General features: G+C 42.6%; 1 protein-coding gene across 5 annotated transcripts in view; it reads left to right on the top strand.

Moving 5' to 3' along the window:
• The window catches only part of LRRC20 (leucine rich repeat containing 20), a 576,862-nt gene that overhangs the window by 201,940 nt on the left and 355,585 nt on the right, over positions 1–19,337 (top strand). For all 5 annotated transcript variants that reach the window (XM_068257847.1, XM_068257846.1, XM_068257850.1 and 2 more), the window contains exon 3: positions 17,600–17,749. In XM_068257847.1, the coding sequence (XP_068113948.1) occupies positions 17,600–17,749 (150 nt within the window). The remainder of the gene's footprint in view (positions 1–17,599; positions 17,750–19,337) is intronic.

Genomic DNA, 19,337 nt, shown 5'->3' with positions numbered 1-19,337 from the left:
CGAACATGTACTACCAAGCAGTTTTTAGACATTTTGCACTCATTAGGTTTACTTTTTTTTTTTTTTACAATAAAACCTACATGAAATTGGACGTTATATATTGTTTTTTTCCGTAATGAATTGGGCTTGAACACTGAAACAAAATGTTGTACTTTTTCTGTAGATATAACATCATTCATGAGTGAAATATGTTAAAGTGAAATAAAAAATATTTTTCTGTTGTTTTTTTTTTCAAAGAAAAATAACATTTACTCACCAAAATGTTAATGTTTGTAAAAGCTCTGATTCTGCGGAATCCAACGATACTAGATAAATACTGATGTCCCACTTATCCTGTTCTGGAATAGATGTGCCAGTACAGGTAGCCAGTTATAGGTGTAGTCAGTATAGGTAGTTTGAAATAGGTGTGCCAGTACTAGTAGCCAGATATAGGTGCAGCAAGTAAAGGTAGCCTAAAATTGATGCCTCCAGCACAGGTAGCGAGGTATAGGTGCAGCCAGTATAGGTAGCTGGGTATAGGTGCCGCCAGTACAAGTAACCAGATATAGGTGTAGCCAGTATAGATAGCCAGGAATAGGTGTCCCAGTATAGGTAAAAGGAATAGGTTCCGCAGTATAGGTAGCAGGTATAGGTGCCCCAATATACTGTAGGTAGTAGGTATAGGTAGCAGGTATAGTTGCCCCAGCATAGGTAGTAGGTATAGAAGCCCCCAGTATAAGTAGCAGGGATAGGGGCCACTGCAGGGAGGGGGCCGACATCATGCTCCCTCCCTCCACATGCCCACCCTTCTGTTGCCCCCTGCCTGGCTGGAACGTAGCGGTGTGGGTTGTAATACTCACCTGATCGCTGGCTCCATGCGGTGTCCCTTCCGGCTGCAGGCTCCTCTCTGCTCTACCAATCAGCAGTAGAGAGCAGAGAGAGGTGGCAAGACCGGCGTGGGATATGCGGCACGGAGGAGCGATCAGGTGAGTAATTACAACCCACACCGCTATTCCAGGGAGGCAGAAGAGGTGGCCCATCTGGAGAGAGGGAGGAATTATGTCGGCCCCCTCCCTGCTGCTTCCCGGGGGCCAACTAATGTACAGCGTACGTGCTTGGCAGGGAAAGGGTTAAAAGGAATTAATTACATTGTAGCAAATTGTAGTTTGACAGAGATTAACAGGATATCGTTCTTGGCTCCTTGCTATTTCTGAAACATCTCTTAGAACAAACAAACATTATCAATTTAAACATCAAACCAAAATATGCATTATGTATCTTATCTGATCGTGTCTGACCTACAAATCTGTCCACAAAACCTGTCCAACCTACATTTCCGATCTTACTCAGAGGTACACACCTAGCCGCTCACTCCGCTCTTCCAATGAACTTCGCCTAACCGCCCCCCGAATCACCCAGTCCCATGCACGCCTCCAGGACTTCTCAAGAGCTGCTCCAACACTATGGAACTCCCTACCTCCACCCATTAGAGCAGCCCCCTCCTTAAACATCTTCAAGAAAGCCCTCAAAACTCACCTTTTCACTCTGGCCTACCACCCCTCACAAGTGCTCTAAACCTACAGCTGAACTCTGGTCCCCTACCTCTCGTGTCCCTACCTCTCCCTTTAGCTTGTAAGCCTTTGGGCAGGGTCCTCCTCCTTTTGTGTCCTACCTGATCTTGCACCTCCATTACTGTGCACCCATGCTATGCATCTGAGTGAACATAACTTGCCTAATCTCCATGCTTCATCCAGTGACTGACTAAGCATTACCTGGTACTCATACTATGGTGTGTGATCTGGTTTTCTTGTATTCCTGTATTGTCATATTGCTGTATGTCACCCCTAAATATTGTCTGTAACCTAAATTAATGTTCAGCGCTGCGTAATATGTTGGCGCTTTATAAATACAATAAATAATAATAATAATAATAACAGCAGTGTTATATCAAAATCCCACTTACAAGAAACAAAAATCCAATGTCCTCTATATTCTCAGTGCCTTCACTAATGGACACCTTGCGGGGATCTGTTTTTTTTTTTTTCTAAATAAGAATTGTATTGTTTAAGCAGCAGCTAAAGTGGTCTGCAGACTCCAATAGTGTCATTTGCACCTCTAAAAGGCACATTAGATTTTACTTTTTCTGGTGCCTGTTATGGCTCTATGCAAGGAAGTAACTGCATAGTTATAGTAACTTATAAAATATGTATCGGTTTAATTAAACACGAGCGGTTTCTCACGGTTGCATTATCTGTATTATGTTGCCATAGCTAATCTATATACAGATATGTTCATTTGTATTATTGTAACGTGTTTTCCCTGGTTGCCTTTTCTTTGTTCTTATAGGCCAGCTACTATAAAGCATGCTGTAGTAATTGTTATGGATTACTGACGTGTTTAGCTTGTCATCTATCTTGGGTAATTACATATTTCATGCTGCATACGGTTATTGTTCCTGGTTCCCAATTGGCCCATGTTGTATTTAACTGTTCCCAGTTGCTGTTTGGCATGTATTATGGTCGTTATGCATGACACAGACTAACAGTACATACTGAGTGTTTTTTTAGGTCATGTACGAGTCAATTTTAAGGGTCCACTGCAAGATGTTTAACTACTGTATAGATTGCCTCTTATGGAGGAGTCTTTCTGATACATGCCTACTGCTGTCACTTTCAGCTGTGACATGTTTATATTCTAGGTTTTTAATTTGCTGTAAACCAGTTTTCTTCTCTGATACTCAATGAATGTTAAAGAGGAACTTTACTGATTATAACTTACCGGTAATTAATTAGAGTTCAATTTTTTTAAGATATTCATTTAATAATCATGTAAGCAATGTTGTCCCATTGTTAAATCTTACCCTACTCAGATTTACAGGATACATGAGGCAAACCTAGGAAAGAAAAGCTTTGGGCCTGTTTCCACTACACGCAGGTTGGATGCAGAATGGATGAAGAAAAACTGACTCTAATGAATGCCTATGGGAAAATCTGCATCAGAAAATTCACGTTTAGTGGAAACAGGCCCATAGGCATTCACTGGAGTCAGTTTTTCTGCATCCATTCTGCATCCAATCTGTAGTGGAAACGGGCCCTTACTCAGCTGAGGCTTCTGCCATCCACTTGAAGCTTATCTTTTCAGCGCTGAAGTTCCGCTGTTCCCTGTGTAAGACCACAATCCAGAGCTAGGTCGTGGTCTTCTGCGCAGGTGCAATGCCCGCCTCTCGTGATCAAGCTTCCATGGCCAGGAGGGCTTTGCACTTGCACAGTTCACAAAGACTTGAACAGCTGGGAGAGCAATCACAAGAGGCTCGTGGCACACCCATGCATGCACAGAAGACCACGACCCAGCCACGGATTGCGATCCTATGGAGGGGACAGCAGCAGCCTGAAGCACAGTGGAACTTCAGCGTGGGACCTGATGACTTCTATGGGCTGGAAAAAGCCCCAGTGTGTAAAATGTTTCTTTCCTAGTTTTGCCTCATGTATCCTTTTATATAATAGTGGTGACAATACCTTTACTGCTGACCAGGTGCATCACTTTGGGGGTATCTTTTCCACATCAGTTGATCTCCCAGAGTGCTCTGGAGCAGAAGGCTGTGTGACTTCAAGCCTAGGCTAGTTACATACCAATATATACAGCAACATATAGTTATTAGAAGTGTTTCTGATCCTGAAAACTAAAACCAGGAAAATTAACGTAAAAATGGGTACTCTGAATAATACTTTATGTTCTGCTTAGTCGTTACAGGTAATCTTTTCGTTTTATACACTATAGTCTACTTTACTGTCTTTAAATGTGGTTTATCTGTAAACCTCCTGTTTACTTTCCCCAAAAAAAGTCAGGTAAGCAGGATGAGTATAGGCTGGCTTGGAAGCCCAACTAAGCTCAAAATTGAATCTGAAATCATGTGTAGAAGAGGAAATTGTGTTACCTTTAAAAGTGAACTTTTACATTTGAAAAATCCTTTGTGCAGTTATGCTCACTGCAGATATACACCTAGCCATGTAGGCTTAAAGAAAACCAGAGACAAAGCACCCTCATGTATTTTATTACATTTATCTGTGGGAACATGACAGTAAACACCTACCCTCAAAAAAGTGCAGACCCCACTCATGGGATACAAATACACAATGAGCACACATACAACCTGTCTACCACTTGGAGGATGTTAGTTTCCACTAACAGCTTGCAATGCAATTTGTTAGGTACTCGTCCCTCCCACTGTCGAAGAAGTCTTTTCTCCATGGGAGGGGACTTAACACTAACTAAAACCTACCTATGCATATGCATAGCCTGGGCGCGCTACCAGTAAAATTAAGAATTGCGCAGAAAAAGTGGGATCAGCGCATCACCAGGCCGCCTCTGAATGGCCTCAGCTCAGAGATGCGCTGAGCCCCCCCAGGAACTACAAACGCACCTTGAACCCAAACCTCCCATGGAGGAAAGACTTCTTCGGCAGTGGGAGGGACGAGTACCTAGCAAATTGCATTGCAAGCTGTTAGTGGAAACTAACATCCTCCAAGTGGTAGACAAGTTGTATGTGTGCTCATTGTGTATTTGTATCCCATGAGTGGGGTCTGCACTTTTTTGCAGGTAAGCATTCATCTGTTTTTAAGTAGCGCTGTTCATTTCTTTGCTATGTTTGATTTAATTCTGGTCAGCTGCTCCCACTTGTTAGTTTTTCTCTGGTGTATATGCAGAGCCTCTGTTTGGGTTCAAGGTGCGTTTGTAGTTCCTGGGGGGGCTCAGCGCATCTCTGAGCTGAGGCCATTCAGAGGCGGCCTGGTGATGCGCTGATCCCACTTTTTCTGCGCAATTCTTAATTTTACTGGTAGCGCGCCCAGGCTATGCATATGCATAGGTAGGTTTTAGTTAGTGTTAGGTCCCCTCCCATGGAGGAAAGACTTCTTCGACAGTGGGAGGGACGAGTACCTAACAAATTGCATTGCAAGCTGTTAGTGGAAACTAACATCCTCCAAGTGGTAGACAGGTTGTATGTGTGCTCATTGTGTATTTGTATCCCATGAGTGGGGTCTGCACTTTTTTGCAGGTAAGCATTCATCTGTTTTTAAGTAGCGCTGTTCATTTCTTTGCTATGTTTGATTTAATTCTGGTCAGCTGCTCCCACTTGTTAGTTTTTCTCTGGTGTATATGCAGAGCCTCTGTTTGGGTTCAAGAGGCGTTCGTAGTTCCTGGGGGGGCTCAGCGCATCTCTGAGCTGAGGCCATTCAGAGGCGGCCTGGTGATGCGCTGATCCCACTTTTTCGGCGCAATTCTTAATTTTACTGGTAGCGCGCCCAGGCTATGCATATGCATAGGTAGGTTTTAGTTAGTGTTAGGTCCCCTCCCATGGAGGAAAGACTTCTTCGACAGTGGGAGGGACGAGTACCTAACAAATTGCATTGCAAGCTGTTAGTGGAAACTAACATCCTCCAAGTGGTAGACAGGTTGTATGTGTGCTCATTGTGTATTTGTATCCCATGAGTGGGGTCTGCACTTTTTTGCAGGTAAGCATTCATCTGTTTTTAAGTAGCGCTGTTCATTTCTTTGCTATGTTTGATTTAATTCTGGTCAGCTGCTCCCACTTGTTAGTTTTTCTCTAGTTTTTCTCTGGTGTATATGCAGAGCCTCTGTTTGGATTCAAGGGGCGTTTGTAGTTCCTGGGGGGGCTCAGCGCATCTCTGAGCTGAGGCCATTCAGAGGCGGCCTGGTGATGCGTTGATCCCACTTTTTCTGCGAAACACCTACCCTGCTTTTAGTTTCATTCTTCTTTGCTCAATCTGCCTGTTATCAGCTGGGATTAGAATCCCCGACTGAGCATTCAGTCTAGGTTTGACCTGGAATCCTTATAGCTGAGTCAGTCTTCTGTGGATTCTTTTCAAGCCCAAGCCTGCCCCCTTGTGGCTCAGCTTTCCTGCTTTGCATACTCAGAGCTGATGACATGGGAGGGGCTGCTTCTGCAGAGAGAAGCTCTTAAACAGACAAGTGTGGCTGTGTGATCTGTGTGCACTGTCCAGCCAGTCATCATTATTATCTACTGTATGTAGTTTCATTTCTATGAGAGACACTTCCTACAGGCAGCCACACAGCATACCAGAATAATAAAGTTGAAAGCACACAGATGAAAGCTTGCAGCAGCAGCCCTGCTTGACTATAGTTTCATAGAGCCTAGACAGCACATCCAGAACCGCTCATAACCTGGAAGCAGAAGGGATATGAGCCGACAGCCATATTGGATTTTTCCTGGAGCAATAATGGATAAAAAACACTCAAAAGGGCACACCAGAGTGGCAAAATTATCAGGTAGAGCATTTATTAATTACAAGCTATCGACTGATATGTTTATTTTGTGTGAATCATTCATCTCTGGTTCCCTTTAAGACATCCTACTTGTTACTTCCTGCTAGCACAGCTAATGTCTTTTAGTTATTCACACGTATTTCCTGTGAATTATTAAGTCCAGCCTGATCATATAAACATGTGGTTTCTACTATAATGCATAGATTCTGAAAATGTAATATGGGTCCTATGGTTCTTCCTACTTTGGATGTTGCAGGGTCATACCTGCATGACCCACCTAAAAGCTGAAAGCAGAGAGGAAAGAAAGCATATCGTACTTTAGATCTATGCATATTTTTTCACATGAAACAGATATTCTGACTAGGACTTAGCTTATATACATTTTTATAAATCGTTAGCATTCTGACTGCTATTCAAATTTGGCTTTTTCAATTCTGAGTTTGGTTGGCCCTTAAAGTCTACCACAGATGAAAAGTTAAAACATTTCATACATGGCCAGCCCCCTCTGGCTTAATTGCTCCTTCTGCGCCATCCTCTTCCTCCTGGATCTTCAGTAAGGGGTCCCAGTATTTTTGGCCAGTTGCGGCCAGTTGGCGCATGCACAGTGTAGCTGTGCGCACTCCCCCGTCTCGCTCCCCCTGCCAGGAGAGTTCTGCATCTGCACAGTAGTACTGCACAGGTGCAGAAAGCTCCAGGCGACAGGAGCGGAGCGGTTGTGCAGTAAGCCCCGACTGGCCAAGATACCGGGACCCCTTAACGAAGATCCAGAAGGCAGAGGACTTCACAGAGGAAGCGATCAGGCTGGAGGAAGCCCCAGGTAGATATGAATTTTCTTTAACTTTTCATCTCGGGTTTCCTTCAAAGGCCTCAATTCACTAAGCAGTTTAGACTAGTCTACTGATGGTTTGGTCAGTTGCATCAAAGGGGAATTCACTATTACCAAATGTTTTAGACCTGGTCTAAACCATTTGGTAATTAGGTGGGTAAAGCAGGGGAAATGATCAAGACGCAAATCACAAACGAGTAGCTATGACTGACACAAATGAGTAGCTATGACTGACATCCTTCTCCTATGATGAGCTCTCCTCTGCATACAATTAAACCCCTGCATAATTAATTCAAAAGGTTCCATCCTCACATCTAAAATACCTCACAGAATTACTTTACCGACAAGAAATCAGCTGGTCTAATCTCTGTCAGAAAAAGTGGGCGTTGTTACTCCTTGTTTGCCTTTGTGAATTGTGTAATTACTGAATGCCAGACCAGGTCTAAAAACAAGTCTAAAACATTACACCAAACCATCAGTAGACTAAAAACCATCTGTAGACTAGTCTAAACTGCTTAGTGAATTGAGGCCAAAGTGTACAAAATCACATACTTAACTAAGAAGAGGTAAGCCTCTGGATCCTAATGAAGTTTTCTTTGCTGTCCTCTGTTCTCCCTTTGCGGACCCTCCAAAAATTACCAACAAGAGCTTGTGGGTCTGGCTGGGGCCACACTTATCTTCAAGCTAGAGGGCCGCCGTGCTGCCACTGTGCAGTAAGCCATGCTACTGCGCAGTTGCGGTCATACTCGCGCAGCTGCAGCAGGGCTGCATTTGTACCAGAGGAGGTGTGTGGCCCCAATCAGCTGAAGGATCCGCGAGCAGCAATGGGGGACCAGAGGACAGCAAGGGAAGCCTCAATAGGACTCAGAGACTTTCTCTGCTATGTGTTTCTGAACCCAAGCTTCGAATTGGGCTCTCTCATGTGTAGCCAATTTGGGAAGCATCTGATGCCGTCTGTCAGTTGATGACTGATTTACTGTTTCTAGATTATTATTATGACTAATTTACTGTTCTTAGAATATTATTATGAGTTTTATTTGTTACAAAACTTTTGTTTACTTGAACCAATAGCAAGATTATGCAGAAATAGTGGATCTACTGTATGTAAATCAGCCTTTTATGTTGTGTGAAACTTAGAGCTGGTTATCTAAAACTCACATACACAACTCAATCAATCTTTTAATTCTGTCAAACAGCTTGGCATATGTATTTTTATGCCAGATGAAAATCTTTCATGAGAAATGAATGAACCTTCACTCATATTAAGGGCATGATCCATTGTTTATGCTAATAACTCTGCATAAATTGCCTATTCTTCATAATTTCAAAAGACGGATGTTGTGTAATGAAATGACTGAAATGAAATGACAGCCCAAAAGAAATGGCTAGTATTTTTCTCTCCAATACTTGAAATGTTTTTAAAGACAGTGTTGCTAAGGAATTCACACTTGGCACTGCTGTTGGCCACTAGTGCACATTGGAGTGGGGCCACATTTATTGCAAATGAATGCCAGCTGCCCATCCATGTTAATATGTGAACAGCAATCATTTTTTTCTGTGCTAGGCCTCACACCTTTCAGTTAAATACAAAGAATTGAGATGAGGAGGACGCACATTCAGCAGTGTTGAGAAAGCAGTGCAAAGCTGTTTTTTCCACTTTGCTTACGATAACATAACAATTTTTTTTTTATTTGACAAAAGCAAATACTGTATTTTTTTGTACTATAAGACTCACTTTTTATCCCCCCAAAATAGGGGGAAAGAAAATAGGGGGAAAAGTCACTGCGTCTTATAGTCCAAAAGCAGGGAGTTCATGACTTATGAACGCCTGCCAATATAAACCTCCAACCCTCTGCAATGTCAGGGACTCCCTGTACTGTGCCTATGCAGAGGAGGACACAGGGAGACACAAAGGGGGATAGAGGTGGGCACAAGGGGGGCAGAGGAGGACATAAGGAGACACAAGGTACAAGGGGACATGAGGTACATAGGGGAATAATCCACAAGATGCTCCTTCACCATGGATGCACCAGGCTTAGTATATTTTTTTCCCTGGTTTTTGTCCTCTAAACCTAGGTGTGTCTTATGGTCAGGAGCGTCTTATAGTCTGAAAAATACCATCCACTAGGGGTTGGCTATGAGCAAATTGTATAGGTATATGTGGAAAAGAGAAAGGTCACTTATAGTGATGAGCAACGGATGAATTCCAAATAGGTTTTATTCAGAATTCATCCAGGTTAATTTGAGCTGTGTCAAAAATGTGTGAGGACCTCGGCCCTTGAAGGACTGGTTTGCCATCCCTGGGTTAGTCAGTAGGAGAAGCAGCAGTCGGGATAACCTATAGGCTTTTCAGGGGAAACACAAAGAGAAAACAGGGAGCATATAGTTTAGTTTATCTGGTCAAGGGGAAATGCAATACAAAACAGAGGATACTAACTTAGAAAACTGAGACAGATGGAGTAGATATACTATACAAAACTGTTTATGTTTTTCATTTGTCATTTTAACTTGATTTTGTATAGAAACTGTAGAATGCGCTCCCACCGCTACAATAAGGCAGTAGTAATAAGAAATGTACCATACTGTATGTGCTGTCCATTTTTGCAAGACATTCACTTGGCCACTATGCACGTCACATAGGTAAGCTGTTGCCATAGTGACAGATAATGCTGGATTTTGGTGTTCTCTCTTGTTGTGTTTAAACTTGTCCATTTGTATTGTGCTGTAGATTGAAAAATAGCCTTATTGTTAAAAGACTAATGCAGTATTCTCCCCAGAATGTTTTCCAGCTTGACAACAAGAAAAAGTAGCCATGTGGGGCGGAATTGGGAAATTTAAATGTGCACTATTTTTAGTAGATAGAAGAATTGAAAAAAACTGACAGAAAATAAAGAAATCCCTGCACATAATTAGATAGACCCCCCTCCCCCCCTTCCTTAATTAGAAGTCTGATCAATTAGCAGCTAAGTGAAGTGAAAAGTTTGAGTAACTTGGAAACCAGTCATGTGTTTTTAGCTATTAGTTTTTGCTGTGTTTAATGCTTTAGAGACAAAGATGAAGTTTGAGTTTCATCCTACTTTAAAGAGAACCCGAGGTGGGATTTACTTATGCTAGTGGGGCACAGAGGCTGGTTGTGCACACTAACACCAGCCTCTGTTGCCCCATGGTGTGCCTCAAGGACCCCCCTGCGCGCCGCTATACCCCCCGCAGTGCTGGTGACACGCAGCGTGTCGCCAGCACAATGTTTACCTCTCGCCTGTCTGTTAGCGCCGCTCCCACGCCTCCTCCGTATCGGCGCTACCCGTCCGCGTCACTTCCCTCCAATCAGAGGGAGGGAAGGGACGGGCGTGCAGCGCCGATATCTCACCTCGGGTTCTCTTTAAATACGTTTATTACAAAAATACAGATGTGCAATGCACAGAATTTGCATATTGCTAACTACCGTGATGCAAATTTTCTGTGAAATGTATTAAATTAATTGGAAGCTGAACTAGAGTAAGGGGTCATTTGGCAGGACTCCCTAATGCTCCAAACGTCTACCTGGTGACTGAGCGTGCCTTAAATGGCTGCAGCTCTCCTTATCTAAAGAAATGGTTTGCCTAATATTATATATTAAGTGTTTGCAGCCCTTACTTGGGTAATACCAGAATATAATTATGTTTCTAAGAGAAGTAAAAACCTAAAAGAAGTTCTGCAACTAAAGTCAAATTCACACACTTGTACTCAGACCTTAAAGAAAACCTGTACTGAAAAAAAGTTCCCCTGGAGGGTACTCACCTCCATTAGGGGGAGCCTCTGGACCCTATTGAGGCTTCCCCCGTCCTCCTGTGTCCCACGGCGGTCTCGCTGCAGCCCGCGGAATGCACAGGCGACAAATCCGACAGCTGTTCAATATTTACCTTTTCAGGCTCCAGCGGGAGCACTGTTGCAGCTCTTCTGATGGAGATAGGCGAAAATAGCAGATCTCTGTCGGGTCCGCTCTACTGCGCAGGTGCAGGAGACTTGCGCCTGCGCAGTAGAGCGGCCCGACGGAGATCGGCTATTTTCGCCTATCTCCGTGGGAAGAGCGGATACTGCACCTGCGCTGGAGCCCGAGAGGTAAATATTTATATCGCCGCCGCTCCGGGAGGATTTTCACCGCCGCCGTGGGACCGAGAAGGACGGAGAAGCCTCAATAGAATCCGGAGGCTTCCCCCACCCGAGGTGAGTACCCCCCAGGGGAGTTTTTTTCATTACAGATTTTCTTCAAATTTCATAAATGTATTCTGTCTTGAATTCATTAAAAATATGTCTTGCCGTGGGGGCATGCATTCAACTGTCATAGCAAAAACTTAAATGAATTTACCTTTTAGCAAGCCTCACTATATTACAGTGGGTTGCAAAAGTATTCGGCCCCCTTAAAGTTTTCCACATTTTGTCACATTTCTGCCACAAACATGCATCAATTTTATTGGAATTCCACGTGGAAGACCAATACAAAGTGGTGTACATGTGAAAAGTGGATCGAAAATCATACATCATTCTAAACATTTTTTACAAATAAATAACTGCAAAGTGTTGTGTGCGTAATTATTCGACCCCCTGAGTCAATACTTTGTAGAACCACCTTTTGCTGCAATTACAGCTGCCAGTCTTTTAGGGTATGTCTCTACCAGCATTGCACATCTAGAGACTGAAATCCTTGCCCATTCTTCTTTGCAAAACAGCTCCAGCTCAGTCAGATTAAATGGACAGCGTTTGTGAACAGCAGTTTTCAGATCTTGCCACAGATTCTCGATTGGATTTAGATCTGGACTTTGACTGGGCCATTCTAACACAAAGATATGTTTTGTTTTAAACCATTCCATTGTTGCCCTGGCTTTATGTTTAGGGTCATTGTCCTGCTGGAAGGTGAACCTCCGCCCCAGTCTCAAGTCTTTTGCAGTCTCCAAGAGGTTTTGTTTGCCCTGTATTTGGCTCCATCCATCTTCCCATCAACTCTGACCAGCTTCCCTGTCCCTGCTGAAGAGATGCACCCCCCCCCCCCGAGCATGATGCTGCCAGAGCACCTGACCAGGGCACCTTCTTCCACATGGTTGCTGTGTCCCCCACATGGCTTGTGGCAAACTGCAAACGGGACTTCTTATGCTTCTTCTGCCACTCTTCTATAAAGGCCAACTTTGTACAGTGCATGACTAATAGTTGTCCTATGGACAGAGTCTCCCACCTGAGCTGTAGATCTCTGCAGCTCGTCCAGAGTCACCATGAGCCTTTTGACTGCATTTCTAATCAGCACTCTCCTTGTTCGGCCTGTAAGTTTAGGTGGATGGCCTTGTCTTGGTAGGTGTACAGTTGTGCCATACGCCTTCCATTTCTGAATGATCGATTAAACAGTGCTCCGTGGGATGTCCAAGGCTTTGGAAATCTTTTTGTAGCCTATGCCTGCTTTAAATTTCTCAATAACTTGATCCCTGACCTGTCATGTGTGTTCTTTGGACTTCATGGTGTTGTTGCTCACAATATTCTCTTAGACAACCTCTGAGGCCCTCACAGAGCAGCTGTATTTGTACTGACATTAGATTACACACTTGTGCACTCTATTTAGTCATTAGCACTCATCAGGCAATGTCTATAGGCAACTGACTGCACTCAGATCAAAGGGGGCCGAATAATTATGCACACACCACTTTGCAGTTATTTATTTGTAAAAAAATGTTTGGAATCATGTATGATTTTCGTTCCACTTCTCATGTGTACACCACTTTGTATTGGTCTTTCATGTGGAATTCCAATAAAATTGATTCATGTTTGTGGCAGTAATATAACAAAATGTGGAAAACTTCAAGGGGGCCGAATACTTTTGCAACCCACTGTATATGATTCAGCAAAAGGTTGCAAACGGTTTACAGACAGTTTTTAAAAATCCAGTCCAAGGTGATTGGTTCACTTATGTTCACCAACATTCTTTGCTATACCACAACCACAGAACTCTAGTTTCATATCTCATATCCCCCCCAAAAAAAATTCCACTAACACTTATTGGTAGTTTAAAATCAATTTTGATGTGATAAATCTGGTTAACCTTGACTGTGCATTGTTTTATTAGTCCTATGATAGACAAGAATGTTAAAACCTATTGTAGAGTCTGGTGACGCTCACAAAGAGTATAAAATATAAGTATTATTCTGTAATTACCGTATTTTTCGGACTATAAGACGCACTTTTTCTTCCCCAAAAGTGGGGGGGAAAAGTTGGTGCGTCTTATAGTCCGAATAATAAATTTTGTTACTGGCGCTGTCCTTCCCCTTGTCCCGTCTGGTGTCTGCTGTCCTCTGGTGTCCAGTCCACCTGTCCTTTGCCCCCTCTGGTATTGCTGCCCCCCATCCCCAGTGACCCCCCTGCCCCTTTAACATAGATACGGAGACCGCTGCAGAATACCAGCAAGTATCGCATATACATACACCGAGGGACGCGGCCACACAGCTTGACATTTCCCACCTCCAATCCGGTGACCTTTGCCCCTACGGACAATGCTGCAGGTTACCGGCAAGTGTTTTCATAGCACGGATATGAGCCAGACAGCTTCAAAACGCAATGCCCAATCAGGCGGGGAGCGCTGCGCGAGACAGCCAATCACAGCTCTCTCTGCTCCCTGCTTCCTCCCAATCACCAGCCCCGCTGATAGAGCCTTTGTCCCGCCTTCAGGACTATCGGGAAGGCTGTGATTGGCTGTCTCGTGCAGCGCTCCCCGCCTGATTGGGCATTGTGTTTTGAAGCTGTCTGGCTCATTCCCGTGCTATGAAAACACTTGCCGGTAACCTGCAGCGTTGACCGTCGGGGGCAAAGGACACCGGATTGGAGGTGGGAAATGTAAAGCTGTGAGCCCGCGTCCCTCAGTGTATGTATATGCGATACTTGCTGGTGTTCTGCAGCGGTCTCCGTATCTATGTTAAAGGGGCAGGGGGGTCACTGGGGATGGGGGGCAGTGACACCAGGGGGGCAAAGGACAGGGGGCGGGACACCAGAGGACATAGGGGCCATGTGAATCTTCCTCTGCATGAGTTACAATGCTGCTGCCCAAGTTTTGATCATAATGCTGGAAGCAACATTTGGACGTTTGTAATGTAAAGCAGCATTGCTTCAGCCAGGCACCCTCCTGCTAGCACTCACTGTCTTCCCTCTCCAGATTAGGATGCGATCATCCTAGTGGCCAGCCAGCTGAGAGGCTGATTTCCCTGCTATAGACAGGACTCAGCTGAAGAGCTGCTAAAGTAGCTAGTTAGTAAGTGGTGATAGTTTGCAGTGATTTTATCAGTAAAGCCACTGGAGGAAAAAGTACACATGGACAGAGGGGCAGAGAAGCACACGGGGGACATAGGGGGATACAGGAGGAAATGAGGACACCAGAGATACAAGGAAGGAACAAGGGGAACAATAATTGGGGGAGAACATATACAAAATGTTCCTGGACCATGGACACACCAGGTTTAGTATATTTTTTTTTTCCATGATTTTTATGCTCTAAACTTGGGTGCGTCTTATAGTCCGGAGCGTCTTATAGTCCGAAAAATACGGTACTCTATATTTTGTATTTATTATTATGTATTGTAAAAGTAAGCCACGCATTTTGAGTGGGTGCCAAAATGTAGCCAGCATTTGTTCCCCTATATTTAAAGTATACTCATAATTAACGGTTTGTAAAAGAAAAAAAAGAAAGGATTGAGAGCCCTTGATAGTGTAGTATGTTAGATGTCCAGAACAATACATAAATAAAGGATGGTACTCAGAAAAGTGGGTTACCGCTAAGGTAAACACTGTAGTCACAGGTGGGGAGATTAAACCACTCTGGTTAAAAGTCGCTCTTTGTAGACAAGAAAAAAAAGATAGGGTATCACCCCTCCACCAAGGGTGCACTTTAGGTGCACAGTAGATGATCTAACAGAAGCGCCAAAAAATATAATACAATGTTTAAACACCATTTAAAAAGAGAGTTAGTGGTGGACTTACCTCCAACAGTAGACTCACACACGTCAATTAAACAGCAAACATTTCACAACTCCAAAAATTGCAATGCGTTTCTCAGGTCTATGCCTGCTTCATCAGGTTATACATGGAGCCTCTGCTGAATACCTGTAGCCAGTTGAAGCGTTTCTGGCTTAAACTGGCTACAAGTATTCAGCAGAGGCTCCTTGTATAGCCTGATGAAACGGGTATAGACCCAAGAAACGCATTGCAATTTTTGGAGCTGTGAATAAAGAAACGTTTACTGTTTAATTGAGTTGTTGAGTCTACTGTGGGAGGTAAGTCCACAACTACCTCCCTTTTTAAACGTTTTTTAAATATTTTATTCTATTTCTGGCGCCTCTGTTATATCCTCATAATTAACTGTGCGTGAGAGGTACTGAAATGGGGCCCTGGTCAATAGTGAAATATTGTCAAACAAGAAAAGTTTCCACCACACTCATTATTACAAAATGTGTTCTGGGCGATAAATATGAAATTTACTAACATTAAGGCTTCTTGCACACAGGGACGTTACAGACGCACGTTAGTGCAGCCTGTAACGCTCCCCCAACGCACAGCAATGTAACACAAGTGGGCTGTTAACACTGCCCACGTTGCGTTACATTGCTAACGCAGCAAAGTGCTGCATGATGTGCCGCGTTAGACTGTTTGCACATGCTCAGTCATGTTGGGGAGGAGGGGAGTGTGGCCAGGCACATGGCTAATTAATATTCACTGCACTCAGTGACGTGCAGTGTTTACTTCCTGGAGCGGCCGCTCTGTGCGACGATTAGCCGGGCGGGACCACGTGATGCCGCATGCGTCCAAGAGTATGCATCACGGACGCCAGAGTGAGCTGCACAACGCGGATCACTCCGACGTCCACACCAGAGAGCACCAGGCGTTGCGTTAGGGGCACGTTATGTGCCCTATAACGTCCCCTAAACGCAACGTCCTGGTGTGTAACTCGCCTAAAAGGAACATTGCCCATGGAAACTGCACTACTCGGTTTCTCAAAAATAATTCATTTTATTGGCATCAAACATTTCTAAACAACATTGTAAACAATTTAAAAACAATTTGAACTTTCACACCTCTCAGATGCCCAATTAATTATCATAAACAATTTATCATTCACTAATAATGCCTCTGGCCCAAAATGATGTGTGCTAATAATTATGTACAACAGAGTATGTGAACACGGGTTCAGGATATGCAAATAAAGTGCTATGTGCTAATCCCAGTGAAACTCATGAATAAATTACCAAATCAGTGAGGTGCAAATAAATTCCTGTGCAAAACAATACCACTTGTAACAGATGCATTAGCAATAACATTTCTATTGGCTAAGTGCTATTACAGTGAATTATGATGCTGGTGCTAGAAGGTAACAGTGTGCAATACGAATACAGTATATACATCACTCAGGTTGTACTGAATAAGTTAATGGCCAGGCGCAGTCACCATTAATTCTGAGAGTGATACAGGTGGTTAAGTGGCAGACGGATTCACTAGTATCGCCGGCATCACTCCGCTTATTCAAGATCAGCAACCTCTGTGTCCAATAATGAAATATAATTGCAGAACTGGCTGTAACATCTTTTACCTAAGATACAAGCATGCCACTACAGTATGCTCAGTATAAGCTGTTCCCACTGCTTCTACAGTTGTTCTAGATATTTTGTGTGTTGCTCGTACAGATAAAGCCAAAGTCTATTTTTTTCCTAAAGAGTAGGTAAGATTATACAGTAACTGCACCAGAATGTCTGTGTCCCCTCCTCCTACTGTTACTCCAATCTTGGCAAAAGGGTTTTTATGTATGTATGTATGTATTGTGTGATATGTCTATCGTTTTAGAGTGGGTGAACTCAAGGACAAAACTCAGTTTGTTTGTATTTCTGTTTTCATGTTTGTGTTACGGCAAGAAAACTGCCTGCATTCAGCTTGTTTCCACATATCCCAAGCGTTTAGAATGAAAATGTGTTTAGCCTCGATTTCGTTAAAATGTAGTCAAACATATTTTCAATATGTAAAATCACACTTGGAAAGCACACATAAAATGCAAACAGTGAAATGAAATTTTGGCATAACGCTCGCAATCTCACACAGCTCAAGTGTGCACCCAGCCTTAGAAGAGATCTATCTGGACAAAGAGGAAGAAAGATTCTAATAGAGTAAAACAATGTAAAAGAGAAAAGACAGTTTGTAATACTTTTGCTACAGCCAAAACTGAGTAAAAGTTTTAGGCAGAAGGGAAGTTGAAATAGACTGCAATTAAATCTGTTGTTGAGTAAAAACAGTTTTGACTTTTCTGAGAATAAGTAAAACTTTATATATTCCCTATTTTAGATGCAAATGTAAAAACTACTTGCAATGTAAAGTACAATTCAAACTCTTCACGAAAAAGAATATGATGTTCTCTTGATCTTAAAAAATGAAAAAAAAAGTTCAAATGTTAAAAAAAAAAGTAATTTTCTTATATCAGGTTTTATTTTATTTTTTTTGCAGATTTATCAAGCTGTGCCCTGAACTCTTTCCCAACTGGATTGTACTTTGTCATGCGTTCAGTTTCCGACAAAATCCTTTCCATCTCTCTGGCTAATAATGAGCTAAAAACTCTGGGAGGCACATTTTTTACTACGTTTACTCAGCTACAAGGTACGTGGTGCTTTATACACTTGGTTATAGAAACATTTTAAGTTAGTGTTAAGAGAGAATAATGAAAAGCCCTCCAAATGCAAAAGTAAAAAAGGCAAATTCTGAAAGACATTATGTGATTACTGTAAATTATAAATATTGCCTTTGAAAATTACGCTTTCACATCAAGAAATCCTTTATGTAGCTGTGCTTTCTGCAGCATTGTATCTATTTCTGTAGGCTCCCAGAGACTGTTTCTTTCCTCTTGACAGAGTCGGCTCTGAAGATATAACAGCAAAAGTTGTTTAGGTTATACCTTTCATGACTAACTGTACAAGAGTTCTTTGCAAGCTTTCAAAACTTTAATTTCCTTCTTCAGGCAAGATATAGAACTGGATCTGAACCACAACTGTCTTAACATAGCTGGCGTCTGACAAGAAACAGGAAATTTGGACGCCCGCTAGTGACGGAACTTTGGGCGCTGCTATTTGTAGCCATATTTTGTATTGCAGTGGGCACCTATAGCAGCGCCAGAAAATCAGCATTTTTTCTTACTGTATTGGCAACGGCAGGGACGGTTAAGGTTAGCCATGGGGGATGTACATAATGGAAACGCTTGTTAGTTATGTGCGTTACCATAGCAATGGTCGCACTTCTCAAGGACTGAGAGTCATTCTAATAGCATAACACACGGTACTTACTGCCATTGGTAAGAGTAATTTTACCATGCGCTGTGTGTGCACTGTAATATTACCGCTGTTAAATGGAACTTGCACTTTATCTCATAGGCTGCTCCAGTGATACCTATAGTCTTTAGGTATCTCTATATGTATTGCACCATTTAACTATGAATTTGGTTTAATTGCTTACAGCATTGTGCACTTTATTTACTGTTTGAATGTTCACTTCGCTCTTCCTTTTTTGCAGGATTCACTTGTGACATATGTAATATTGGCATTTTTGTAAATGATATGAGTATATTGAACCCAGGTTCTTCCACCTGTGGGCTCTACTTTTAAGGCTGCAGTGTTGGTACACTTGTGTTTTTCTCTATATAGTGTGGCATATGGTATATAATGATGATTCTTTGGTATAGATTATGAATTTGGTATAATTGACTCAGCAGGCAGATTAATGGATATTAGATCTGATTTTTAAATGTTTTATGTATTTGAATTAACACTATTGTCATATTTTGGCTGATCATGTATATATATTTTTCTAAATTATCCCTGTTTGATGCTGTTTCTTAGGGGTCTTCTTCTCTCTCTAAAAATGTCAGAAATGACTAATCTGCTGCATGCTTGTTCAGGGTCTAGTGCTAAAAATATTATGCTAGGTACACGCGTTGCAATTTTCTGGCAGATTTATTGTCAGATCGATTATTTCCAACAGGTCTGATCTGATTTCCGATCGATTTTCCGATTGATTTTTCATGTGATTGAATGAAAAATCAATCGGAGAATCGGTCGGAAATCAGATCGGACATGTTGGAAATAATCGATCTGACTGTACATCTGTCCGAAAGTTGCATCGTGTGAACCTAGCATTAGAGGCAGAGGATTAGCAGTATAAACAGGAAATTTGTATTGTTTAAAATTTAATAAAC

The sequence above is a fragment of the Hyperolius riggenbachi genome, chromosome 10 (assembly GCF_040937935.1).
Source record: "Hyperolius riggenbachi isolate aHypRig1 chromosome 10, aHypRig1.pri, whole genome shotgun sequence".
Taxonomy (NCBI): Eukaryota; Metazoa; Chordata; class Amphibia; order Anura; family Hyperoliidae; genus Hyperolius; species Hyperolius riggenbachi.
Note: the sequence above shows the minus strand (reverse complement) of the source record. Positions and strands in the feature narration are given on the sequence as shown.